This window comes from Micropterus dolomieu, linkage group LG09 (genome assembly GCF_021292245.1).
Source record: "Micropterus dolomieu isolate WLL.071019.BEF.003 ecotype Adirondacks linkage group LG09, ASM2129224v1, whole genome shotgun sequence".
Lineage (NCBI taxonomy): Eukaryota > Metazoa > Chordata > Actinopteri > Centrarchiformes > Centrarchidae > Micropterus > Micropterus dolomieu.
Window position 1 is genome coordinate 18302627 of NC_060158.1, and position 24413 is coordinate 18327039.

At 42.1% G+C, this 24413-nt stretch overlaps 1 protein-coding gene across 1 annotated transcript; it reads right to left on the minus strand.

Annotated features, from left to right (window-relative positions):
- Positions 1-1486: 1486 nt before the first annotated feature.
- sp4 (sp4 transcription factor) lies at positions 1487-9511 on the minus strand. The gene is made up of 7 exons (XM_046059377.1): positions 8791-9511; positions 8413-8483; positions 7179-7529; positions 5864-7070; positions 5326-5524; positions 4306-4505; positions 1487-3858 (listed from the first exon to the last, which is right to left on the minus strand). The coding sequence occupies exons 1-7, from the start codon at positions 8795-8797 to the stop codon at positions 3587-3589; spliced, it is 2307 nt and encodes a 768-aa protein (XP_045915333.1). The 5' UTR covers positions 8798-9511; the 3' UTR covers positions 1487-3586.
- Between the last annotated feature and the right edge of the window lie 14902 nt (positions 9512-24413).

Here is a 24413-nt window from a genome sequence, read left to right on the forward strand (position 1 = left end):
TATTTACAGTCTTTTATTTGATGGGTGCTTGTTTCAGCTCTCACAAATGTCATCACTACACCACAGTGTCTTTTTAAGGGGGAAAATCAAGCCTAACATTATTGTACATTAGGGTAGGTGCATACACCTTTTCTTCTGCACCAAAGTTGTCTGTAAGGTTGCAGCAAGCGAGTCTGAGGAGTGTGTGCGTGCGTGCGTGCGCTCTAAGTCTGGTGTGATTTCAGCAGGTGAGTGGGGTCAGTTCCAGATGAACTGTTCGCTCCAAAGGTGAGCAGGAAGTCAGCTGATCTCATGTAATGTGCACGTACCATTGCTGCAGGGCGCAGGGGTCAACCTGAGGTCACTGGATCTTCATGAGACATCATTGTCATGCAATGTGAGTGAGGGATAGAAAGATATATTACAACTTTTATCTAATCACTGATGTCTTAATTATCTATCTTGAGTGTCAATCTTACAGTGCAAACTCAGTGGTGATAATAGACGCAGGTCCTTGAAAAGGTTTCAGGCTGGAGTTTAATGCCTGTATTCTTCCAGGTCTGTAGTTGTTCACATTTTGTTGCCTATTTTAATTGCCCTAATTTTCCTGGACATAATCAAACTTACATATTACATCTAAAGAGATGGTCAAAACCTGAAAACTGTCCTGGTCCTGAGAGTTTTTCACATTAAACTCCTTTTCACCTTCCAACACCTGAGGGTGCAGAGAGAGTTTGTAGATTTAGGGTGGTTTTTGAAGTGCTTCAAAGGACTGACATGTCAAAGGTATGTGTGAGCTGGCTACTACGTGATGATTTTGTAAACTGACAGTAAAGAGTGACCTGCCAGTGAACTCACACGAGTCAAGCTCTGATCTGATCCACAAGCACGCTTTTAACTGAGTTAAGAAAACATAGGCTATACAGATATTTCATTATTATATATCGCAAAACACCTCAAATATAACTATATATGAGGTGTTTTGAAGGTCATGTTTTTTTGTTGTAGACAGTGTATTGGCTATTTACTAGTCCACACTATCAAAAATAACTGTCAGTCAAAGTAGTAGTGTGTTTTTGAGTGGTAATAGATTGCCTTTTAACTGGGTAATCACAAGTTCGATCTTTGCAGCATCAGGTTGGACGCCATCAAGAGCAGAAGCAGTAACTCGGAACAAAGTCTGTGCTTCCCAAACTCCATCATTACACAGACTGTGTGAGTCTAAGACACTTTTTAGGGCTTTTTGTTTTTTTTAGCCTGTAATTATGACAGAACAGCTGGAGAGTGACAGAAGGGGGGGTGACATGCAGTAAAGGGCCGTGGGTCGGACTCGAGATTGGGCCTGCTGCGACAAGGTCTAAGCCTTTGTACATGGGACAGGCACACTAGTGATGAGCTAGCCGGCGCCCCAACTGTGTGTTTTGAGGTCAAAGTGAACCATGTGTAGATGTGTATTTTCTACTGATTGATACACACAAATAACAGAGCATCAGAGGGGGAGTTAGGATAGTTTTAATCACTTTATTCTCAAGTGTTATGCAGGCAAAGCATCTTTTCTGCTCGAAGTTCATCTTTTTTTTTCTCTTTTATTGACATAACACGTTTGTACAAACCAGTTTTAAAAATATCAATAAACTGGGGCCTTTGAGGCTAACCTGGCAAAAAACCCATTATCAAATGTCATGGAGACGAACAAACATCTTTTTAGAAAAAGATTTACAAATGAGATGTCACTACAAAATATCAAAGAAAGAAAAGTTGGTTGTCACACAAAATATTACCAAAAACATCTAAATTTGTTTGGTATCAACCTTTTCAACTTTAAACAATAGTAACTTTTTTTTGCTTTCTTCTTCTTTTGTTATTTATTTTCCTCCAAAAAACACGTTATGGCGCAAAGAGAAGAAGAAATTAAACAACAATGGTCAGGACGTAGAAAAAGAAAACACAAATAGTAAAGAAGAGAGAAGCAGCACTACGGCAAAAAATTCAAACATGCTGTACACAACCTCAGAATAAACGCACACAAATACAAGTCCAGCAAAAAGGCAAATAGTACAAATCAAGGATAAATAAATTAGCCGCACACACTGGGGTCCTGTGTGTTAACATCCTGGGAGGGGGGACTTTTTAAAACAATTGGTAAATTCTATAAAATAAAAGTATCTGTTAATTTAAAAAGAATGTACGCACTGAACTAACACAGAGCAACACCACCAGAAAACATCTCATAATATCCACACAGTTAAATAGCCCGACCCACTCCCACCCACTCTGTCTCACTTTGCTTCTGTGCTGTGGTCTGCTCCTCATGTTAGTCACCCCCTAATAATGCAGTAGAGCCCCCACCCTCTTTCTCCACCCGCCTAACTCTAACTGACGCTCCCTCTGTACAACAGCTTGTGTTAAGGCAATTGTGGCACATCGGTCGCCTAGCGGGGTTAGTGGTGGAGAGGGGTCTTCACCAGAGCACAGAAAGCAAAACACAACTTCAGTGACGGTGATGGTGCCGCTGCCGTTGCATTTACCAGGTACCGTCTGATGGTCATCATATAAAAATTACAAAGTCACTGTGCAGCTGTGATGTTAAAGCCACCCTGTGGTATCTGCAAAGTAACTGGCTTTGTTCCAACGACAGCACTGCTTTCAGATGTTTTCCCTAATCTTAGAGCGAACTGGCTTTGTTTTATTAACAGAGAAAACTTCCCCTGACAATGTAAACATGGTTTCACTAGGATTGTCATTATAGTATTGCTTTCACTACACAAACAAAGTTGTAGAAAGCTAGATTGTTTTTCTCTATAGAAACCTTTTTTTTCTAATGGTCATCAATAGGAATGCATTATTTATAAATCTTTTTTATATGTGCTTTTTTTCTACTCTTTTTTTTGTTTGTTTGTTTCTTTTGTTAGAATCATCTCCTCTCTTCTTCAATAACAGTTTATCCGTTGACTGGTCTCAAAAGAATCACACCTGAATCTGACTAAACCTGAACCATGAATAAAACTCAAATTAGGTAGATCTTCTCCATGACAGCATGGGAATATAAATGCACACTCACTCATAACAGGTCACATAAACACACACACCATCCCAAGACTGCTCCTGCTCGATCACTGCTCTGCAACAGCCCTGTACCGTGATTAACCCTCAACTCCGTCTGACAGGTATGAAACAGGAACACAACTTTGTGCATAGAGTTCGATTATGTTGCGATTAGGAAAATGTCTCGATTTTTGGATGGTTTTAGATTCAGCAGGTCCCCCTGTCTTGTGCTAATCTAGACACTACTTACATTCCTTTCCCCACCAGGCATGGAATTGTTATAGCTTCATATTATAAATGCCAAACTAATCTTTTATACGTTTAGGCTAAATTTGTGTTATTATATGTTAGTTTATTTTAGATTGTGATGTTTATATTTTTTCGGTTTCTGTTCATTGCATGATCCCGTCTCTTTTGAGTCTCTTTTCATGAGAGAACAACATTTTTAAAATGATGTAAAATTAAAATGGAAAAAGTAGCCACAGTCCCTGCAAAGACTCCCAAAAAAACAGGAAGTCAGCCTTCTGCAAAAAAAAAAAAAAAAAAAAAAGGAGTCAGCTGCCTATTCAAACTCCTCCTCTTCCTCCTCCTCTTCCTCCAGGTGATTAGAGGTGGTGGGGGTAGCAGGCTCAGAGTCACGTGAGAGGGTTGCCACAGCGACAATCTGAGGGGAGTCACCCAGGCCTTCAGGGGCGTCTTCCTCCATGTCATCAGTGGTGATGATTGCCACCGCGGCGCCGCCCTTCTTGTTCTGGTGGGTCTTGATGTGCTTGGAAAGGTGGTCGCTGCGCATGAAGCGCTTTGAGCATTCGGGGCACTCAAAACGCTTTTCTCCTAGAGGGGAGAAGATCAAAGACTTATAAATCAAAGAAAGGACAACCAGCTTTCTGTCAAAAAATCTGCTTTGGTTCCTGCCTTCTTGGAGCTCCCTTAGAGAATGGCCTCCCTAATTTTTACAACTATATACTGTACATGTTGGGCAAGAAATGAAATGAACAATTAGTCTGTTAAAAGAAAAATAATTAACAACTATTTTTGACATTTTATAAAGCAAAAGTGTGCTGTTGGTCAAACAAAACACTTGAAGATGACATTGGGCTCTGGGAAGTTACAATGGGCATTTGTTTATTTATTTTTTTGACATTTCATAGTCTAAGATTGATTGATGATGAAAATAATCTAGTCTGGATTCAGTGCTGGATTAAAACGCTGTCAAAACCCCAAGCCTTCCAACGTGACCCACATCACAAGTCTACAGCCCTGTATGTGTTTCCTTCCTACCTGTGTGTGTTCTCCGGTGTCTCTGCAGCTCGTCGCTCCTGGTGAACCTCTTGCCGCAAAAAATCCAGTTACAGACGAACGGCCTCTCGCCGGTGTGCCAGCGCAGGTGGGCCCTCAGGTGGGACGTCTTGCCGTATACCTTCCCACAGCCCTCCATGTGGCAGATGTGCTGCTTCTTCTTTGTAGGGTCCCCGCTGTTCCTACAACACAGACACACTCGAGTTAGGAGTGAGCTGGAGGTGGGGCTGTTTAGTAAAAGCTTTTAGGATTTAAAACAAATCACAGCTGATCTGTGATTGGTCTGTCCATAAATTTTTTTTTTGGTTACCAGAATTTCCACACCCATTGCTAAAATACATGTACAGTAACAAGCTCTGATATATAAAGTTGGTTCCATGAATTCACTGATTATTCTAGCGATGCTCAATACATTTGACTGGTCTCAATGATGCACTGAATATTCTCAGTGTATGTTTTGGGTGCAAGCTCCTCATTACAATGTGAAGTGTTGGGTGGTGAGAGGTCGAATCTCTCACTTTAGGATACAAGCTGCACTGTGTTCTGACCATCTGTCCACCCAGTTGTCCCACCATGACATGTCATCGATTGTCATCAATAACGTTGGAATAAAAATGTAAATTTGGTTGCTGTAGATTTGGGACTGACATACTACTGTCAAATTTAGAGAACAGGTAAAGACTCCACTCCACACAGTAAGGATTTGATGTCCAAAAGCCAGTTTCTTTGTGAATTACTGTATAATGTTCTATAAATGTATAGTTGCGTTAGACTTGTTGCCTAGTGCACATTTTAAATGTACTATGTTCAAATGATCTGATAAATAATTTGTCTTTAAATACTGTATATTTAAAGCTAATATTTAGTTTGATTTGCTCTGGACAAATCCAGTAATTGCCCACACGATTACACGATTGCCCACACGATTACACGATTGCCCACACGATTACACGTGTATACCGGTTTTTCCTCCTGCACCTGTTCACGGTGCTCTGTGTTTACCTTCCCTCTCCGTCCCTGCAGTTCGGACAAGAGCAGGCGACACGACGCAGCCTCTTGCTGGGCGGTCCCTCCTGGTCCGAAGAACTTTGTACGGAGCCCAGCTGGTCTGGACTCATCGATGAGCCTGATGCCACGCTGCCAACAGTGACCGTCACAGGAGACGACTGAACTTTGACCCCATCCTGACCCTGTGGTTGACCTGAGAGGTGATTGAAAAAGACAATGTGTTAATGTATTAAGCGAAAGCAAATGTTTGTATGTATGTCTGTGGGGTAGTCTGAAGTAAATATGACAATAGAGAAAGCTGAAACTTAACTTGAGTACAATCAGACACACAATTTGACTAAGCCAGCAGGACATCCTGGTATAGTTCAACTTTGAATGGTAAATGGTAAAGTGGTGGTTGAAACAGGAAAGTCATTAGAGCTTCATATTTTCTCAGGAACTTATAATACTTCCTCTGACCACCACGTTGCTTTAACCTCATTTAGTTAATGGTAATGAACGGATCAGAAAGTTACTCTTGGTGCGCCCTTACCCTGTAGACCAGTAATGGTGAGGGGAACACCCTGCACCTGAACCCCAGCAGTGCCCAGTCCTGCGATGCTGACAGTCTGTACGCCAGACCCTGGGTTGATCTGGGCTGCACTCAGCGTCAGGGGAGCTCCACTCAGGGAGACCAGCCCTCCACTCCCCACTGTTGTCCCACCGGCCACCGGGGCCAGTGTCAGCTGCTGCGGCATGGCCGTCCCGAGGCCGCCCTGCAGAGAGACCCCACCGGGCAGCTGCAGTGTTTGCCAGGTGATCTGCCCAGAGGGGGACAGGGTCGGGGTACGAATAAGGACCTGGGCTGGGTTCTGGAAGGCCTGGATGGGCTGCAGGGTTTGTCCTGGGGCCAGCTGGAGGGTCTGAATGTGCTGGGGTTGCTGCTGACCCTGGGCCTGACCTTGACTCTGAGCCTGGGGCTGCAGCTGGATCTGCTGCACCAACTGGTGCCCCACCTGGCCCACGATCACTTGCTGGATGGTTCCTGCTGTATCTGTCTGGTTCTGCAGCCCATTGGCCTGGTTCTGGATTTGAGAGTCTGCCTCACTGCTCTGCACTTGGGTGTCAGCTTGTCCACCCTCTGATCCAACAGAAACCATTTGTGTCCCATCAGACACGCTGTCACCTTCGGCTACAGCTACTGTCGAGCCAGTTGATGATGTAGCAGGAGCTGCCCCAGACATTGCTGTTGTCACCAGCTGGTTGCCATTGGCAACAGAGAATGTACCATCTGCTGATTGGATAAGCTGCACAGCCCCGCCCCCACCAACATTATTTATCACAGGCAGAGCCAGGGTCATGCCACTGAGGTTTATGGGTACAGTGGTCATAACAGGAGTCTGGGAGCCCTGCAGAGTCTGCAGCTGCAGTGGGAAAGACTGTGCAGGGCGGATCTGCAGCGGGACCGTCTGATTGGCTGTACTTGTGAGAATGGCCTGCTGGTTGGCTGGCTGGAGGATAGCCTGGGTCTGGCTTGGACTCTGGGTCTGGATGAGCTGGACCTGCTCCGGAAGAGCCCCGATAGAGGCTGTCTGAGCTGGGCTGATATGGATCTGCTGTCCATCTGCAGTCTGCAGGTGAGGGATGACCTGATACTGGACCCCGCCCCCGGCACTGGGCAGGTTCTGAACCTGGATGATCTGGAACTGTTGCTGTTGCTGATTGGCTGCAACGCTGTTGGTCCCACCTACTGACTTCACCTGCCCAACAAAAAGAAGCAGTGATATAGTTATAGATATAAGAGGATAAACACAGAGACAACAAAAAAAAAGTTTGCTCAAACCCACTGCGTCCCCAACCTCCTTCACCTTGCGTCCACCAGGTGAGCTGTCATGAGCCAAGGTGGTTGCCACTGTCACGGCAACAGGCTGATTGGTGTTCTCTTTGGCCATAGTAGGCGCTGTTGTAATGATCTGCCAGCCGTTCCCTGTGAACTGAGCAGGGACCAGTTCCAGCTGCTGGGGCACCAGGGTTTGACCTCCAGCTGTGTCCACCACTATCTGACCCTGGAGCTGACCTGCCTGCAGCTGGATCTGACCAGCCTGGACCTGGATCTGCTGGGCCCCCACGTGGGCCTGGACCCCCTCCGCTCCCCCCTGCCCGCCGATCTTACTGCAGGTGGCCGCTAGCAGAGCTAACGGAGAGGGCTGAGAGGAATCCTGGAGGAGACAGAATGGATGGGAGGGCCAGAGAGAGAAACGGTTAGACAGGAGTGATGAGGGAAGGAGGAGCAGCCAGTCAGGGTTAGAGACAGGCGGAAATCCATGTAGAGTGCTGACACTCACACAATATCAAACAAAGAAGAGAAAGAGTAAACAAGCGAGGGCTGGGAGAGTTAACATGGTGCAGAAAAAAAGAATCACAAAAAAGCTGAGAGGAAGAGAGAGAGAGCTGTCAGTGGAAGTGGGCGGTATTACAGGAAGCGAGTGGGTGGGCGTGTGAGAACCACATTTCTCTTTTCTCAGAACACTGGAAGAAAATGCCGCCTTCTCTCTCTCTCCTCCCTTTCAAAGGAACTAGGTCGCAGGCACATTTTTAATGCCATACACCTCTCAACACTGCACAGAAACAGCCAAGATTCTGCAACAAATAGCATGGAATAACACAGCAACAACGCTTGTCATACACATTTAACAACAAAATATGCGCTCAAGAATAAACTGCCTAGCTGAAATCAAATCTCCAAGATATACACAACCTAATGAAAAGCGGCTAAAGACAGAAGTTCCACAGTTGTAGAGCCACATACCAACACTGCAGGTCTTTAAAATAAATCCATATGCAGAATTAGATAATTTTGACCCTAAACCAAAAAGACAATTCAAAAGTAGAGTGGCTGAATGTGTGACAGCCATATAAGCATATTCAAGAAGGACCGGGCTGGCTCTCAGCAGGGCTGCACAGAATCAGGAAGTGGAATTCACCAGAGAAACGCCCCCAGAGGTGTCTGACTGGCTGGGAGGTAGGGAGGGAGTACATTTTTGGCCTACAAGCAAAGCAAAAGTAATGAACTATAATAAACTCTTATTTCTCTCCTTTTACCTGTGATCCAGAACTTTTCCCCTTTTTAGACGCTTTCCCTCCTTCAGTTCCAGATGATTCCTTCTTGGAGTCTGTAAAAAAAAAAAATAATAAATAAAAAAAAGAGTCAAGCGTGAGAATAATCCCCAGCTAGAATATCATCATCACATGAGGATTTCTGAATAGTGCAAGGTCCCAGGATAAGGCACAGCCATGTAGACACCAAGTGACCTGCCTAAGACCAGATCATAATGCAGATATAGCAAAACAAAGGTGATCAATAAAGGTAGAAGAGGAACCAGTAACCTCATCATCAATATCAAAGGGGGCTTGGAGCCTCCTATCTATCAGACAGAGGGAGAGAGAGGGGTGGAGACGGAGAGGGGGGAGGGTACCTACCACTCATAACGCATTAATATACCGAGAGGGAGAGGGTGTAGTTCACGTTAGAAGGCCGGCCGGGTACAGAGGCGGAGGACGGCCTATATGTTCGGCGCTGGGCCGTGGCGGATATGCCCGTTTGACGAAACCACCCACCGGCCAGGAAGGGCGGTGCCAAGCGCAGGCACAAAAAAGCAGCCACAAATAACGGAAATAAAGGACAACACGATGACCGTCCCAGGCCCGTCGCCCCCCTCGCAGCCCCGTCGTATGTCTCTTTTACCGGGATGCCAGTCCATAAACGAGCAAATTAGCGCTTGTCAGAAAGATATCCACAGAGAAGTTGGCAGTGTGTGACAGTAGAGGCCCACCCACTTCCATTTAAGCATCAGGACAACACCCTCTTCGCTGCTCCTGCCTGTTCGCCGCCGTTTCCCTCGCCGCACGACGCGGGGACGCCTCGTCGCCGTCCGTCGTGCACCGAAAGCAAACCGTCACCAGTGTTTGTATTTAACGCGTATTCCCTTTTTTTCGTGCACAATTGATTTTTTAAGGGGGAGATACGGGGAGATAGCTGTGGCTTTTGTGGGCGGATGCGCTCCTCCCACATATTCAGATTGGACGACGGGGCTCGGCGTGCGAGGGTCGAGATGGGAGTTGTATTTTGGTGAGGCCTCGCCTTCTCGGACTGGATTGGGTATCCGGAACTACAACTCCCGTGATGATCCGTCAGGCGGGTTGGAGCGGCAGTAGTCAGTAGTCATGTTGGTGTGAGAGCAAGAGGGAAGGGCGGTGACTTCTGTTTTGTGGGGGGTTGGGCGAACGGGAAAGGGAGGTGTGTGCGTGTTTGTTAGTATGTGGATGTGTGCGTTTGGTTTCCACCCCCAGTGCACTCTGGTGTCACAGGGTGACAGTCCGGTGGGGGGGGGGGGACTGAAGAGAAAGCAGGGGAACTGAAGTGGCATTTACTTTGAATTACTATGGAAAGCAGTTTACATAAAGAATGTAACAATGGGGCCTCTATGCTAAAATACCTTTATTTATATGCCTCTAATATCTTTTCTCTCAGTCTCTGTTCCACTTTGAAGCTTAGAAGAAAACAGTTCTTTACTCAAATTGTCCATAAGTAGACTGAAAATGTTCTGCCAACTATTTTGATAATATATGCATAATTGAAGTTATGTATCAAGCAAAATTCCAAATGTTTGCTGTTTCATTCAGTATTATTTAATTGTAAATTATATTGACAATACTTCACAGATGAGTATTCTGCTCAGATTAGGTTTATATAACTAATCCAGCCTTTTTATCTACAATACATTCAAGTTGATGTGTATAAAATATAAAAAGAAGTCTTCCCACAATAATATTTGGCTATTTACTGTAAGCTTTGCTGTTCAATAAGTGCGATGGAGAGGATTAAGGCCAAGTGTTGCATAATGGGTATTTAGCAGGAGAAGAGCAGCAGAGATCATATCTGATAAGTCATTTGTTGCAGGAGCAGCAATCACACAGAGAAGTTTCTTGTTTCTGTACCAGTCTAGAACAGAAGTCAGCCCGCCACCCACGCGCCGAAACCTCCTTCAATCTCCCAAAGGGAAATTATGTGTTCGATTCATCCCAGCAAACGGAGCTTCATGTTGACGTAGTAGCCTAGGCCGGTACCAGGCCTTTCTCCTGCCCGGTTTGTCCTCTCCTTCAGCAAACCCCTCCCTGTGCGAGGAGTGACTTTAGACAAGTCACAGCACTGGTTCACCGAGCAGAAAACATCATTAGCAGCCAGCCAACTGAGGATATGCCCCTGGCACACAAGGGAAATATTTAGGCTGTAGGTCAAAGCAATACTCTGTCTCACTAAGAAGCACCCAGCCACATAAACACTAAGTCAGGATGATACTGAAAGTTCAGTACTTATATTTAAGCTCCAAAGTCATGGTTTCAGAATCAGAAGGGCCTTTTATATTCAAGTAGTATTTTACACGTAGAAATAGGGTAGAGTGGGGTAAGACGCCCCCCCAACCCCAAGCTCAATGTCTATTGACACATAAAATAATATTTTATAGGTTTTTTTGTATCTTGGAAATGGCCATATCTTGGAAATGGCTTAGGGTAACATAATATAAAGTAAAATAAATACATACAGTTGACAAATTAATTTGAATTTAATGAAATGTAAATTTTAGGAGAAAGGCATTTTTCCCAGCTAGTGGGGTAAGATTGCTGGAACTTCATTAAGAGAAAGTCTGAGGTAAAATATGTGCATGCCAGCTAGCTAATTAGAATAAATAATTTAGAAAATTGTGATGAAACGAAGGAAATTTTTAGTTCAGTGAAACTAGGGGCAGCCAGAAGAAATGTTGAGGAAATAAAATTGTGACATTTTGTGTTTTTTGGGGGGGGGGGGGGGGGGGGGGGCGTCTTACCCCCACGTTACCCTAATACCTACATAGTACAGGGTGAGAGGATTTGCATGTATATAAATTGACAAAATATAACAAAAAATACATTTCAGCAATTTGAGGCTTTTTAATATCCACCATGGAAGTTAATACAAAAATGATAGGATATCAACACCTATGGATCCTTTTATGTGTAATCATGCTGAGACATTTCTTATTAAGATTTAAAAGTCATTAAGTGAGTTTAAAATCTGACGTTTCCTCACCAGAGGCCTAAAGACAAATAACTGTATGGAACATGGCTGCCACTCTGCTCTTGTGGTGTCTTTTTGGTTATGAAACTGCTAGTCCTCTAAGCATGTTTTCACAGTTAAACAACCCACCTGGGGTGGCCCAGAAACATACAAACATACATACATACACGCACACGCGCGTACACACACACACACACACACACACACACACACATTGTTGTTACGGCGGAAGCCAAGTGCCTTGTTCCCGCCCCATGGGCCACTCTGCAGGGCGTTGCTAGGCAACGGGGTCTGGTCTGAAGCAGGGTTGTTGTCTGTGTAAGAGAGCATGTATGGTGGTGGTGATGGGAGGGTATCATCAGTTATAGAGGACTATACTGCACATGAGAAAGCAGATTTTCAATATTCAGTGCTGTAAGAGTGTATGTTTGTAATGACAACAGCATTAATCCTCTAGAAAGTTACATTGAACCATTAGAGTATACTGATAACAAAAGTCCTTGAGGTGCTCTATAAATTTAAGATCAATTTAGCATCAGTTAAAGCTGAAATATCAACAGCCGATAAATGTATGGCTTCACAATGTGAAGAAAGTGAAAGTGGTTGTAATACTTCCAGCTGCTGCCACTAGAGAGCGCCATATACCAGATGGGGCTTGTACACTCATACCTGCACCTTTCACAGTGGAATTGTTCAAATATGCACGAGACACGAAATGTAAAGTTTCAAAGGGAAATTACTCGTTATGCAAATTGGACCTTTTATTATTTATTATTGGATTATTAACTAATGCATTTAGCCTATGTAAGTAGAATTTTAATGTAGCTCATCAAGGTAGAGCTGATTTTAACTACTTGCATACAGTTTGTTAATTACATCTATAACAATGCATCATATTTACAAGATGGTTTTAGGTTTCATATGTATGGCTTTGTTTAAAGTTGTAAAGTAAATATGAAGTAGCTTTAAATGAAAGTTCTTAAGTAATGTACAAGTACCTAAAACTTGTACATAAGTACTTGAGTTAATATAGAATATATCTTTATTTATCTTCTTGTCCACCAGGTGTGGAAATTGCCTTTTATATTATAGCTTTATTCAATTTCCCTACTGGCCTTTCTGCGTCTTTCAAAATAAAACAATATTTAAATAACTCTATTTAAGCAGCTTCTCTATGGATAACTGATCAAGGGCACAGCTACCCTCTTCCTTCTTTCATTCAAAATCTATATGCTACCTCTATGGTATGTGTGGATTTTAATTATCCTGACGTTAGAATATCTCCTACATGTTTATAAAGAAATAAACTTACAGTATAAATTTATTTGGATTTCAATTCACCCATTTAGTTTTGGAAATACATTGATGACAAAACTATTACAAAAGCACAAAACAACAACTTCAACTTAGTGTAACAAGTGCAAACACATCTGCAGGCCAAGCTTGTGCGAGAACAAATGAAGCCAGAAATTGTGAGCATTTTAGTAGTTTTAAGCTCACAAGAAAAATTGCGTGACTAGATTTTAGCAAGGAGGTAGGGTTTATTTGCTATCTTTAAAGCTTTGCACGCTCATTATTGGCATCTCTTACGTGCAAACCCCAGCTGTGAGCAGAGTAAAATTCTTTGGATTTGACTATGAAAGTAAAGTGTCATCCTGATGCGCAGAATCAGCTGAAATACTTGGAGGAAAATATGAGAGCACGTTTTTAACTTAAGCTGATGTAAGTTTTTTTGCAGGTACTACAATCTTGACATAAAGATTGAATTAGTTTTTTTACCTAGCCAATGGTTATTTTTTATTAATAAACGTCCTTAATAAACAGATGTGTCCAGACATTAACATTGTACTTCAGACACAACGCCGTGACAGAGCATCACTTCAACCAGCTATGATGGGTTTGAAATGTAGCTTGGAGGCAATTGCATTGTTCACCTCACTTCCAGATGTGTCATGAAAACGAAAGACTGTGTGTGTGTGTGTGTGTGTGTGTGTGTGTGTGTGTGTGTGTGTGTGTGTGCGTGCGCACGCGTGCACGCACAGGAATGTCAGGTTGAAATATGGCATCTACGCATGAGTTTGCTGGCATGTGTGAGTCAGTGCGTGATTGCGTGCTGTTATGTTTTTTTGTATGTTATCCCCAAGCTTTTGCGCGCACACACACACACACACACACACACACACACACACACACACACACACAAACACACACACACACACGCACGTAGGTGGGCATTTGTCACACGCGGACTAGGCGTCAGGATGTCTCTCTTTCCTGAAGGTTGTAAAGACAGAGAGATTTATGACTTCTACCATGAGTTAATGTTTTGGCAGATGCCTCTGTTGTTCATACCATCTGTGTGTGTGTGTGTGTGTAACAGACATGTTTCACGTAACAATCTTCAAGCTGTGATGATAGATATATAGACAGACAGACAGATAGATAGATAATCACTCTGTACTACTTTCGTGCCAGTAAATGTGAATGAGAACATGTGATGTCACTGTGCTTCTATGGCTCATCATCGTAACTTCCTACTGATATTACACTACAGCAGATGCACACAAATACACGCACACACACAATTTATGGATGATTGGGAAACAGTAACTGTAGATTTGAATTATTTCTCCACTTTCTGTCTATGCAGTATGAACACGGTAACCTAAGGAGATGTATCCTGGTGTGATAAGAGAGTTATTTTATTCCTGTAAACGTGACACATCACATTACACTGACCTGAACTTACATGAGGCTCCGTGAAAGTTGGCAGAGTCTCACTTTAATGATCGTTGAGTGATTGATGCTTTCTAGTGAATGGAATAAGTGCAAAACAACCGGTGTGTCTCAGTGGGCATGGTGCCAGTTTTAGGGTGTGGGCGGGTACGTGTCTAACCCACAATGAGAGACACCTTTTGTCAAGGTGATGAGTTTTATTCTCTTAAATTAGGGAGTGCTTTGGCTCATCCAAACTGTACAACATAATACATCGAAAAGTGTTTTGTGACATCAGATGCCGCTTGTCACACCCTCCATAATGTGATGTCTCTGTTGGAAATGTCACAAGAATCTCATAAGGCATCTGGTCCAGAGTGTGTGTGTGTGTGTGTGTGTGTGTGTGTGTGCGTGTGTGTGCGTGTTTGCTGTGTGTTTGCATGTGTGTTTGCGTGTTTGTGAGGTGCGTGGCAGTCTAAACACAGAGGAGTTTGTTGTGTACATATAGGAACTTCTAGCAAGATTTTAACATTATTCAAACACAAAAAATCCACAAGATTTCAGAGCGAGAATTGTTGAGTGAGACTTCAGTTTCTGGTTACAAACAACGCAGCCACTGTAGCCAGTTCGCGGCAGCCGGCTGAAGCCATCTTATGCAAAGATTCCAAAGCCGCCGCCACCTACCCAAAGTAAGTCTATAAAGCAACAGTAAATGACATCTACTTGTATCGACCCACAAAAAAACAAACGCACAGCAACTATATCAACTGTTTTTTTTCTGTGGCTACCTTGTTGTGCCATTTGTCAAACCTTATACCTACCTATAAATCATTGAGCTACATTTTAATTATTAAATATCATAGTCCATATCAATACATTTATTATGATTTTGCTTGATGATGCTATTGATAAGTTAACATTGATAATATTAATTATGGGGGGGTCTAGGGTTCCTCCCCTGAAAAATTTGGGCTTTAAACACTTCATTTCCTGCATTCTGGTGAGTTTTTCTGCACCAATTTATTGAGGAAATGTCTTTATTTAGGCTATATAAAAGGAAACACAAAATTCAGGTGACAATTAAAATATAAAACTATTGTGTATGCTATTTATATTGCAGTAAGGCATTCTGTAATGCTGTCAGATATGTTTCTCATGTAGATCAACATTTCTCATCTAATTTTGTCCCTGCTGAGTCTACATACATGCAGGCATGACTGAAGTAAAGTCTTTAAATGTGCATGTGGCATCTTTTTACCTCAATGATAAATCAATTCACTTAGAAACTCCTGGACTTTAATATTTCCTGTGTTTCAGACGGTTTTCTGCTAATGTTCAAAACTTTCTGCACATTAATAATCTCTCCCACAAAAGCTATTTGTGTTCTCTGTCATTTGCAGAATAATATTTTGAGACCAAAGTCATAATATTATGAGAATAAAATCGCAATCTAATGAGAATGAAGTCATAATTTTTTTAAAACAAAATCTACCTGCCCCTCTGCTGTGCATCAGCCAGGTTATTTCTCTGCTGATACAGTAGCAGACTACCCCCTTTAGATCGTCTGACAGACACAGAGCCCGTCTGGGACTGGACTCGATGAGACGAGCGCACTGCTCTTCATCAGCGATGGAAAACCGAAACTGAAAACATTGTGATCAGGCTGAAATCTCACTACACATCCACACAAAGGTTAACTTCAGCACCTCTGATAAAGTGCAGTTCACAGCCGCTTCAGTTAAAAGCACGGAGCAGAGAGACAGTCCAAACTGTGCAAAGGTGTCTCTGAGTAAGGGGGACAGAGACAGCAACGAGAGCGACAGGTGTCTGTGTTGCGGTCAGGTGTGTCATGTTATTCTCTCTCTACTTTGCGGGGGACTGTTAACCATTTGTGTAGCAAATAAACTGATTAGACACTGATCAAAAACATCTATATTTATTATAGACAATCCAAACACATTCTCATCTCAATGCGTCACTGACGCTTTCATACAGTATGACAAAGCCTAAGGATTTTAAGGTTAGTTGTAGGGTTAGCCGGTCGACATGCATAAAGTCAGTGACTTAGGTTTAGGTACTAACATTTCTGATGGTTGTAGTAAGGTTAGGGGCTTCGGGGGGGCTGTCAACACCTTTTTCACGAATGTAGCTAGTTAGCTAACTAGCACTTCCGGTCTGTACGGGACGCCCCAGAGCATCTAATTAGCTGTGTCTCAATCATAAGCTGTGTCTCAATCATAAGCTGTATCTCAATTCAGGGTCCTCATCCTTCGAAGGCTGCATTTGCAGACCGAATACGTCACAGTCGATGCGACTAGGCTGTCCCATTTCGAAGGCACCTTTAAATGCCGCCGACAAATGCAGCCTTCTTTTCCTCCGTTTGGAGGATCCAACAGCTGGATCCTTCACAGCCCCAGGTATCTCTCATTGCGCACCGGTTGAATGTCCCAGCGTAAATACTGACGTTTATAATAAAATAAAATAAAATGTTTTAAAAACAAATTTTAAAACAAATAAAATAATGGCGCTTCCGGAAGCGTCACACACAGACGCTAAAGGTAAAAAACTACGCTTTGTCACTGTTTCTCAAATTGTCGGCATATGACGCCCTGAGATGAGAACGGTCGCTGATAACCTCTGAAGCTGTAACCAATGTGCGCTCTCTCTCTCTCTCTCTTGTGCTCACACTAAATGCAGGCATGCTGAATAAAGGTGGGGGGTCATGTTAGGTGAACTTCAAACAAAATGTAACAGTATTATAGCCAGTAGCCTCTGTTCTTTGAAGACCTGCGAGACGGGCTGCGTCATAAAGATTTTTGCATATTAATAGGGAAAACATTTCGGGGCTACAGTCAAAACATCCGGGGCTATAGCCCGGGAAAAATGACCTGGCGACACCGATGGCGAGTAACAGCCAATCGGTGGCTGGATAGCAATGCTCTGCTCTGAGCATCAACTTTGACTTAAAATGAAACTTGAATTTGAAGCTCTCCAAGTAGAAAATCACCTTTCTTTCACCCATCTTCATCATCCCATTCAGCCGATCAAAATCCATGCAGTATCCCTCTGGACAAAGATAATCTGAAGGCATGTGTGACTTTCCTGTGTCTTTGTGAATGTGCAATATGTATATTCATTGGGGAGTGAGATAAGTAATGAGTGAATCAGAGCTTTATGCAGAGGAGGATTTTAATTAGAAATGATCACTTATACAAATGGTGACTTCATAACTAAATCTATTTCAGTTTGTCAGTGCTTACTGAATTTTAATAACGTTATATATATGAATATAAGAAAACAAATCAAAAGAGTTCTAAGGAGTGTAGAGTTTGAGGCGGATTTAAAAAAAAAATGAATACAACAAAATGCTGCACTTGGACAACAAGAAATCAAAATAGGAAAACACGGGCTTGTGCTCAGTTGCTTATCATTTCTGCATTTTGCTCCGACAAAGGAACAAAATTGCCAAGGATTGCATATAGTCAACTGGCTTTAATCTTGAGAAGCAGTTGCTATTCATCAGTCACTGTAACTTACACTGTACATTTCCAGCTAAACTGAGGCTTATTATTGACCCTTTTCTTTCTGCTCTGCTCATCTGCTATTCACCAGTCTCGTGCAGAGCTGTGCATGTCTGCGGACTTGCCAACAACTGCATGCACATCGCGGTTCCTCAAAAGGGCTATTCAGAGTACTGTTTAAAACAATATAAAATACTTTGTGTGGGTCATCAATGGTGATACATTTCAACATTTGCAAAGTTCATGCACAACTCTGCAGCACTGTTTCTATCCCTCTTCTACCACACATGCGCACTGACACAAAGCTTCTTTCTTTTCACATTTTTATTTACAGCATTATATGTTGATATTTATATCATAATGGGCTCTATATTAACTTATTGGGAGAAAATCTGTAGTTCAATGTGAAATGAGACGTTGAGCACCTCTATATCGCCAAAATGGTATGATCCTCGTTTTATAACCTTTGCGAAGTTTGGGAGTCCAATCAGGCTCCTCCTATCGAATCATCAAATCTTCGACTATTCAGGGTCACCCCTAGATCACATTTTTACAGTACACTGATGGACAAGACAACCAACTTGGAGCTACCAAGTTAACATCCTTACAGGGGATAATAATATCTGGCTTTTCAATATCACATGATTTGAAATTTATCAATAAGTACTTCATCAGTGTTTGTGCCATTTGAACTGAACCCTCACTAGTAAACATGTACTTCATGCATTTACTCCATGTATCCCTTAAAGCTGCAGACCATTAAAGCTGAAATAAATAGTTGATTAATCTGTACTCAAAATATTTGAGTTTTTAAATACTGGTTGTACTAAACAAGCAACTTAAGGTAACACGTTAGCTTACGGTCCACAACCAACAGTGTAATTCTTCTCATTGTAATTGTTTTTTGTACTAACGATGTACCAGTACAATACTACCGTTACATACATGTAGATGCAAGGGAGCAAGATGTGAAGTTACTGTAGGTATTTTTTAACTACTGGTTAGCTTTTCTGTTATTACAGGGTATAGTGTGACCTACTGAGTGACAATCTGGCGTTTGCGAGGAATTTAAACTTACAATGTAAGTATTTTTAACTACCAGGTACCTATTCTAATATGAGCATGGCCATCCTTGAAAACCGTACACACAGGTCACAAGTATGTGGCAGCTGGGACCGCCTTCCATGGAGCTGTCGTTAAAGGACACCTTAAAGATGTTTTGGCATTTGGTCTGCTTGGTATGCCATAACAACAATAAACAGCACTCTATGTAACAACAGTGTCAAGCCACATAAAGTTGTACCACCTCATTCGTATAAATATATATATACATAAACAAATGTACGCCATAGTTATTTAGGAACTAGTTAGACGGTCCTCATTTTGTTGTTTGTATGTACCCTACAGTGTGGGTATGTAGTATATAAAGATTTTTACATTAATTAAAAGCAGTGTGAAGCAGAAGTGCTACATAATTTATTACCCCATCTTTCGTCAAACTTCAGTAACGGTGTAGTAGGCCACCCCATAATAACAGAATAGGTATTAGGTACCTGTGAGTTTAAATAAATCTTTTTGAGTTCCCACATTGTTACCCCTTTATTCCCTAACTTAAAATCTTGTTCACTTGTACCAACATGTACAATATCTATCGGAACATACTTTACTGGTAAACTGTACAAAAGATTACACTATAAATTGGAAAGAAATATGCTATGCCTTGCAGGCTGTGATCTGAAGACTGGGTTTGAGAAAATTGTGATGTACATTTTTTTTAGCATTTTCTGACATTTTATGGACCAAACCATGAATCAATCAAGACATTTTGGGATATTCATTAATAATAAGAAATACAACTTAGTTGTAGCCCTGCCATCCATGCTTAAAACACCCCAAATTTGCAATCAAGGTACAAATATGACACTAAGACTCTGCACTGCAACAACTCTTTGGTTGCTGACATATACATTTAGTTATGAGTTATCCAACAGATAATGTCTTTGAATTACATTCAGGTCAATCACATGTTGAGCTGCTGCTGCTACTAGTGTGCGTGCAAACACTTCTCAAAGGACTTAAAATACTAACAAACAGTTTTTGGCTCTGTCTACAACTCATTGTTCCAACGGTGAGGTTGAGAGCTTACTGTAACTAATTACGTCCTGTGACTCAGAAGACACCTTCAAAGAGTCTGAATGACCAGAATGTTTATGTTGGCGACAACTGCAAGTATTTACTGTATCCTCTCAGACTGCTGTGGGTGTGACTCCATTCGTCTGTGCCGCTGTGTGCATGTGCATTTTGCACATCTGTGTTCATACAGCAAGTCAGATACCTTCCCTCTTCTCCACACAAACATGAACATATATGACATTGGAGACACTGCACATCCACCAAGATAGCAGAAAAGTCAACCTGCGGTCAGCCTCCAGAGGTATGACCCCAGAGGTTCAAAGTTCACAGAGCTCCTAATGACAGGAGTTGAGATGCTCTGAGATTTAACATCAATATGGGAGAGATGGAAGCAAAACTTCGAACTGAGACTGAACTCTGAGTTGAACTGTGACCCTATAAATCAAACGTTAAGCTCGAGTTTTAAATGTAGTTGAATGATGGGTTCTATATATAATACTTATTTACACTTTGAAATGATTCAGATTGGAGGTTGTAAAAACAAATTCCCATCATTTAGCTGTATTCTGCCTGAATAAAAATATTCCTATATGATTTTTTTAATGTCAGGACACTGAAACCTTCCCTCTTTGTTTACGAGTGGCAAGTGTGCAAACAAGTTATTACGACATGCATTGAAAAGGAAATGTGCTCTTTATTATCTCAGTTGTTCAGTCCAAATGCTGCTGAACTCAAAGATGCAGACTAAAGCTGAACTGAAAGACTATTAAAGAGGACGGGACCCATACTGCGCTTTCAGACAGTGAGCAAGCATGTGTTTAAACAGTCTCTTTGAAGCTAAATGTGAAATGATTAAGTCCGCTTAGAAGTCTATGCTACTCTTCAGTGTGTGTTTGTGCGAGCATGGCCCTCTTTGAAGATGGCACTCTTGTATGAGTTCAGGAAGACCTTTATAGCAGTGCTAAGTGGAGGGTGCAGCACACCATAAAGATCCAAGATAAGTGTGTAAATGTGTATGTGTCTAGTTCAGTGCAGGACCTGACATGACTTGCGGGCCTGGTAGAGCTGACGCCAACCCCTTGTTTCTGGCTGTCTGTGTATGTCCTGAATGACAGCCCGGAGGCAGTGCATGTCTGTGTGGTTAGGTGGGAAAAGAAGCGTTTCATGTTTGACGGGAACCATCAATAAAACAGCAACCATGAAATCACCCAAAACCACCTGAATCAGGTCTGAGAAAGTGTGTAGGAATGTGTGTGAGTGTGTGTGTGTGTGTGTGTGTGTGTGTGTGAAAGAGAGAGAGCGCGAGAGCAAGGGAGAGAACGAAGGAGAGGATGTGTATTGACCTGCGTTCTTTTCTCTAATCTCTTTCGCGCCTCAATCCACCCTACCCTGATTGATGACCACGTCAAGCAGGATTTGTGTGTGTGTGCAGAGATGGGGAGAGTGTAGATGTGTGGTTGTCACATGCAAAGTTGATATGTTCGATTCAAGCGTGCCTTATAAAGTGCACACATTTTCAGCCAAATCTGGGGGTGTTTAGCATCTCTTTGTGGAATAAATTAACAATTTGTTGCACGGCAATTAGCATGAAAAAGCAAGCAGCTTTTTTCCAGTCAATTTAACATCAAGCCATCTCTTAGTGCTTTTCTTAACCCCCTCTCTTCTTCTGCTCCCTCAGCCCCCGAATTTTATGGCATGCATTGTGGCGAGGTGAAGCGCAATGAGTGGGAGGAGGACTAGTTAAGCAGGAACATAGCATGAATAGTGTTTATGTGTGTGTGTGTGCTTGCGTGCGTGCATGTGTGTGTGTGTGTGTGTGTGTGCATCTATCTGCATCTATCTGCATGCATATGCATGTGCATGGCTGGATGTTATTGCATAGGTTTGTGCTAAAAAGTACTTTGGTTCACATAGAATAAGTCATGGTAACCCTATTCACATAGAGCACATAAAAAAGTAAGTACGCATAGTTAAGTAGAAAAGGCTACATTTCCTGTGGGAAATGTGAAAAAGCACTCTTAAATCCTCTAGATGTCTGAAAATTTTGATTCTTTCAAGCTTATTTCAAGCTTGAAATAATGTCAGTGGGTTAAAATCTTTTAAACTGGCATTTTTTTCTTATACATGTTGTATAATATTAGATATAATACAACAAACTTTACTGATCCCACACAGGAAATTGAAGTGTCACAGCAGCACAAGTAGAAGAACAGATGTAACGTTACAAAATAACTACATGTATACATATTATATACTGTATATATGTATATTGGAGTCACAATTTAAGTTGAAGTACTTCAATACACTTGAGTTGAAGTGGTGTCAACGAAGTGTAAACACTGAAAGGATGTGAAGTGTCGCTGAAACTTCAGCTTAAGTGAAAGTCCTAAGATGACTTGGACGGTTTGAAACGCCAGTTGACGTGTAAACCATGAAAGTACTTCAGATTTTAGTTCAAGTGGAAGCTCTGGAAGTTATTGTGTGTCCACTTAAAACAGCTTAAGGATCGGTTTACATATAAGCACAGAGAGCAGTTGATATGTTCTTAGAAATAGTTGAACTGTCAGCTGAAGAGTTAAAACCGCAGCTACAGGGATTTCCAGGGGTCTACGTTCTCTGTTTACCTTCAGGTGGACTGAAAGACAAATGTTTTGGGATCATATCTGTTGCAACAACGGGGGGGAAACTTTACAAGGCTTACATGTCATCTTCACCTCTCTTGCCAGAAGCCAAATTTCAGATGGTGTGAGTAAAATGTTACCATGACTAATTATAAACAAAAATATGAGAATAAAACCCTGACTGACAAATAGTTGAATTCCCCCTTAAAAATCCCACTCAAACACATAAACACACACTTTAATCCACGCACAGTTGGCCGTCATGGCTGGTTGTCCTCAGGGTAGGGAAGAGAGAAGAGACCTCACCAACAGGCCCTCTGGTGGGGATGGGGGAGTCTACTCAATCACTACTTGCCTCAGACAGACAGATGGACTGATGGCCAAGAGACACACACACACACACACACACACACACACACACACACACACGCACACCTCAAAGATGACCTAGACCTCCCACACTGAGGTAGCAGTGATCAGATGCTTTAAGTCCATCCATCAAGACTGAAAGTGAAAAATGACGTCTGGAAGTGTATGATTATGCTCCTGGGCTTCTACACATCAATCAACAGACATGCACACACACATTCAACCACACATTAAACACAGAGAAGACGCAGAACTTGAAAAATGAACACGAGTAAATTAATCTCCTTGTCTGGGAAATGTGTGTGTGTTTGTGTGTGTGTGTGTGTGTGTGTTAGTGAAGAGCAGAAAGAGGGATGAACAGTGTTATTGGTGAAGAGAACAGGGATCACGGTCAGAGCAAGATTTAATCAAGGAAAGAATGAGAGCAAGCTTGTGTATGTGAAAGTGAGTGGGGCGAGGTTCGTCTGAGCGCTCTTCACCGGTTGATGCTGACGAACGTCACAAGCTTCAGTCAAGGAAAAAGAAATCTTACAGAAGCTTAAAGAGATTAGAGAAATCAAAACATGTGTGACGTATGGAATCACCAGCCTTTCTCTTCTTATGTCTTCATCCCCCGCTCCTCATCTTCTTCTTCTCTCCCCCACATCACCCATCCTCCTTGGATTGTGTGTAATTCAGAGATGGTGATGTGTGTGTGTTGGATGTGTCTGAATTTGTGAGTCAGAGCCAGCTGTGGCAAATAGACCCTAATAACAGACTTTAAATGCCACATCCGCTCCTATTTATCATGTTAACTCCTAAGACAGGCGCAACGTGCTACACCAAAAAGTGCTTCTGGTTCCTCTGTTCATCTGTTTAGATTAGGAGAATGCTTATAGATTCAAATAAGTTATTTTTCCAAATAAACAAAGTAATGAATAGTTAACTTCTTATGTTAAATCATTTTAAACCATTCAGTATCATCATCATTTAATGTAATTTTTCTCACAGATGTACCACAACGTGTTTAAAACAATCAGTTGACAGTTTGGAAAATTCCCTTTCTTGCCAAGAGTTAGATGAAAATATTGATAACACTCTCATATTTGTCTGTCAAATGCAAGGCTACAGCCAGCAACTGGTTAGCTTAGCTTAGCATAAAAACGCAGGGGGAATAGCTAGCCTGGCTCTTTGTTTAATCTGTAAAAATGCCATCAACAAGGCATTGTTGATACCAGGGACCTCACTAGATATTTCTCTTTTTTGGACCATTATTTGGACCACTTACTGATGGTTGTCCGTGAAAATCTAAAGTATATTAGCACCAACCACTACGCCATGTTCACAGTCTGTTAAATCACCTTTCTTCCCCATTGTTATGCTTGGTTTGAACTTCAGCAGATCATCTTGACCATGTCTACATGCATAAATGCATTGAGTGGCTGCCACATGATTGGCTGATTAGATGTTAGCATGCAGTTGAAGTGGTGTGTGGCCGGTGAGTGTACGTGATTTGTAGTAAACGACCTGAAAAAAAGAATTAAAACCCTGACATGGCCTTTAAATGTGTGTTTGTTTTCATGTGGATCTGTTGCAATGAAAATGTTGGCTGTGTCAACCAGAGCAGATATTCATGAAGGCAAAATGCCA

Coding starts and splice junctions, on each gene's coding strand:
- sp4 (XM_046059377.1), bottom strand. Junction 7,071..7,178: donor GCTCACCTGGTGGACGCAAG/GTGAAGGAGGTT, acceptor TTTGTTGGGCAG/GTGAAGTCAGTAGGTGGGAC. Junction 4,506..5,325: donor TGCAGGGACGGAGAGGGAAG/GTAAACACAGAG, acceptor TCTGTGTTGTAG/GAACAGCGGGGACCCTACAA.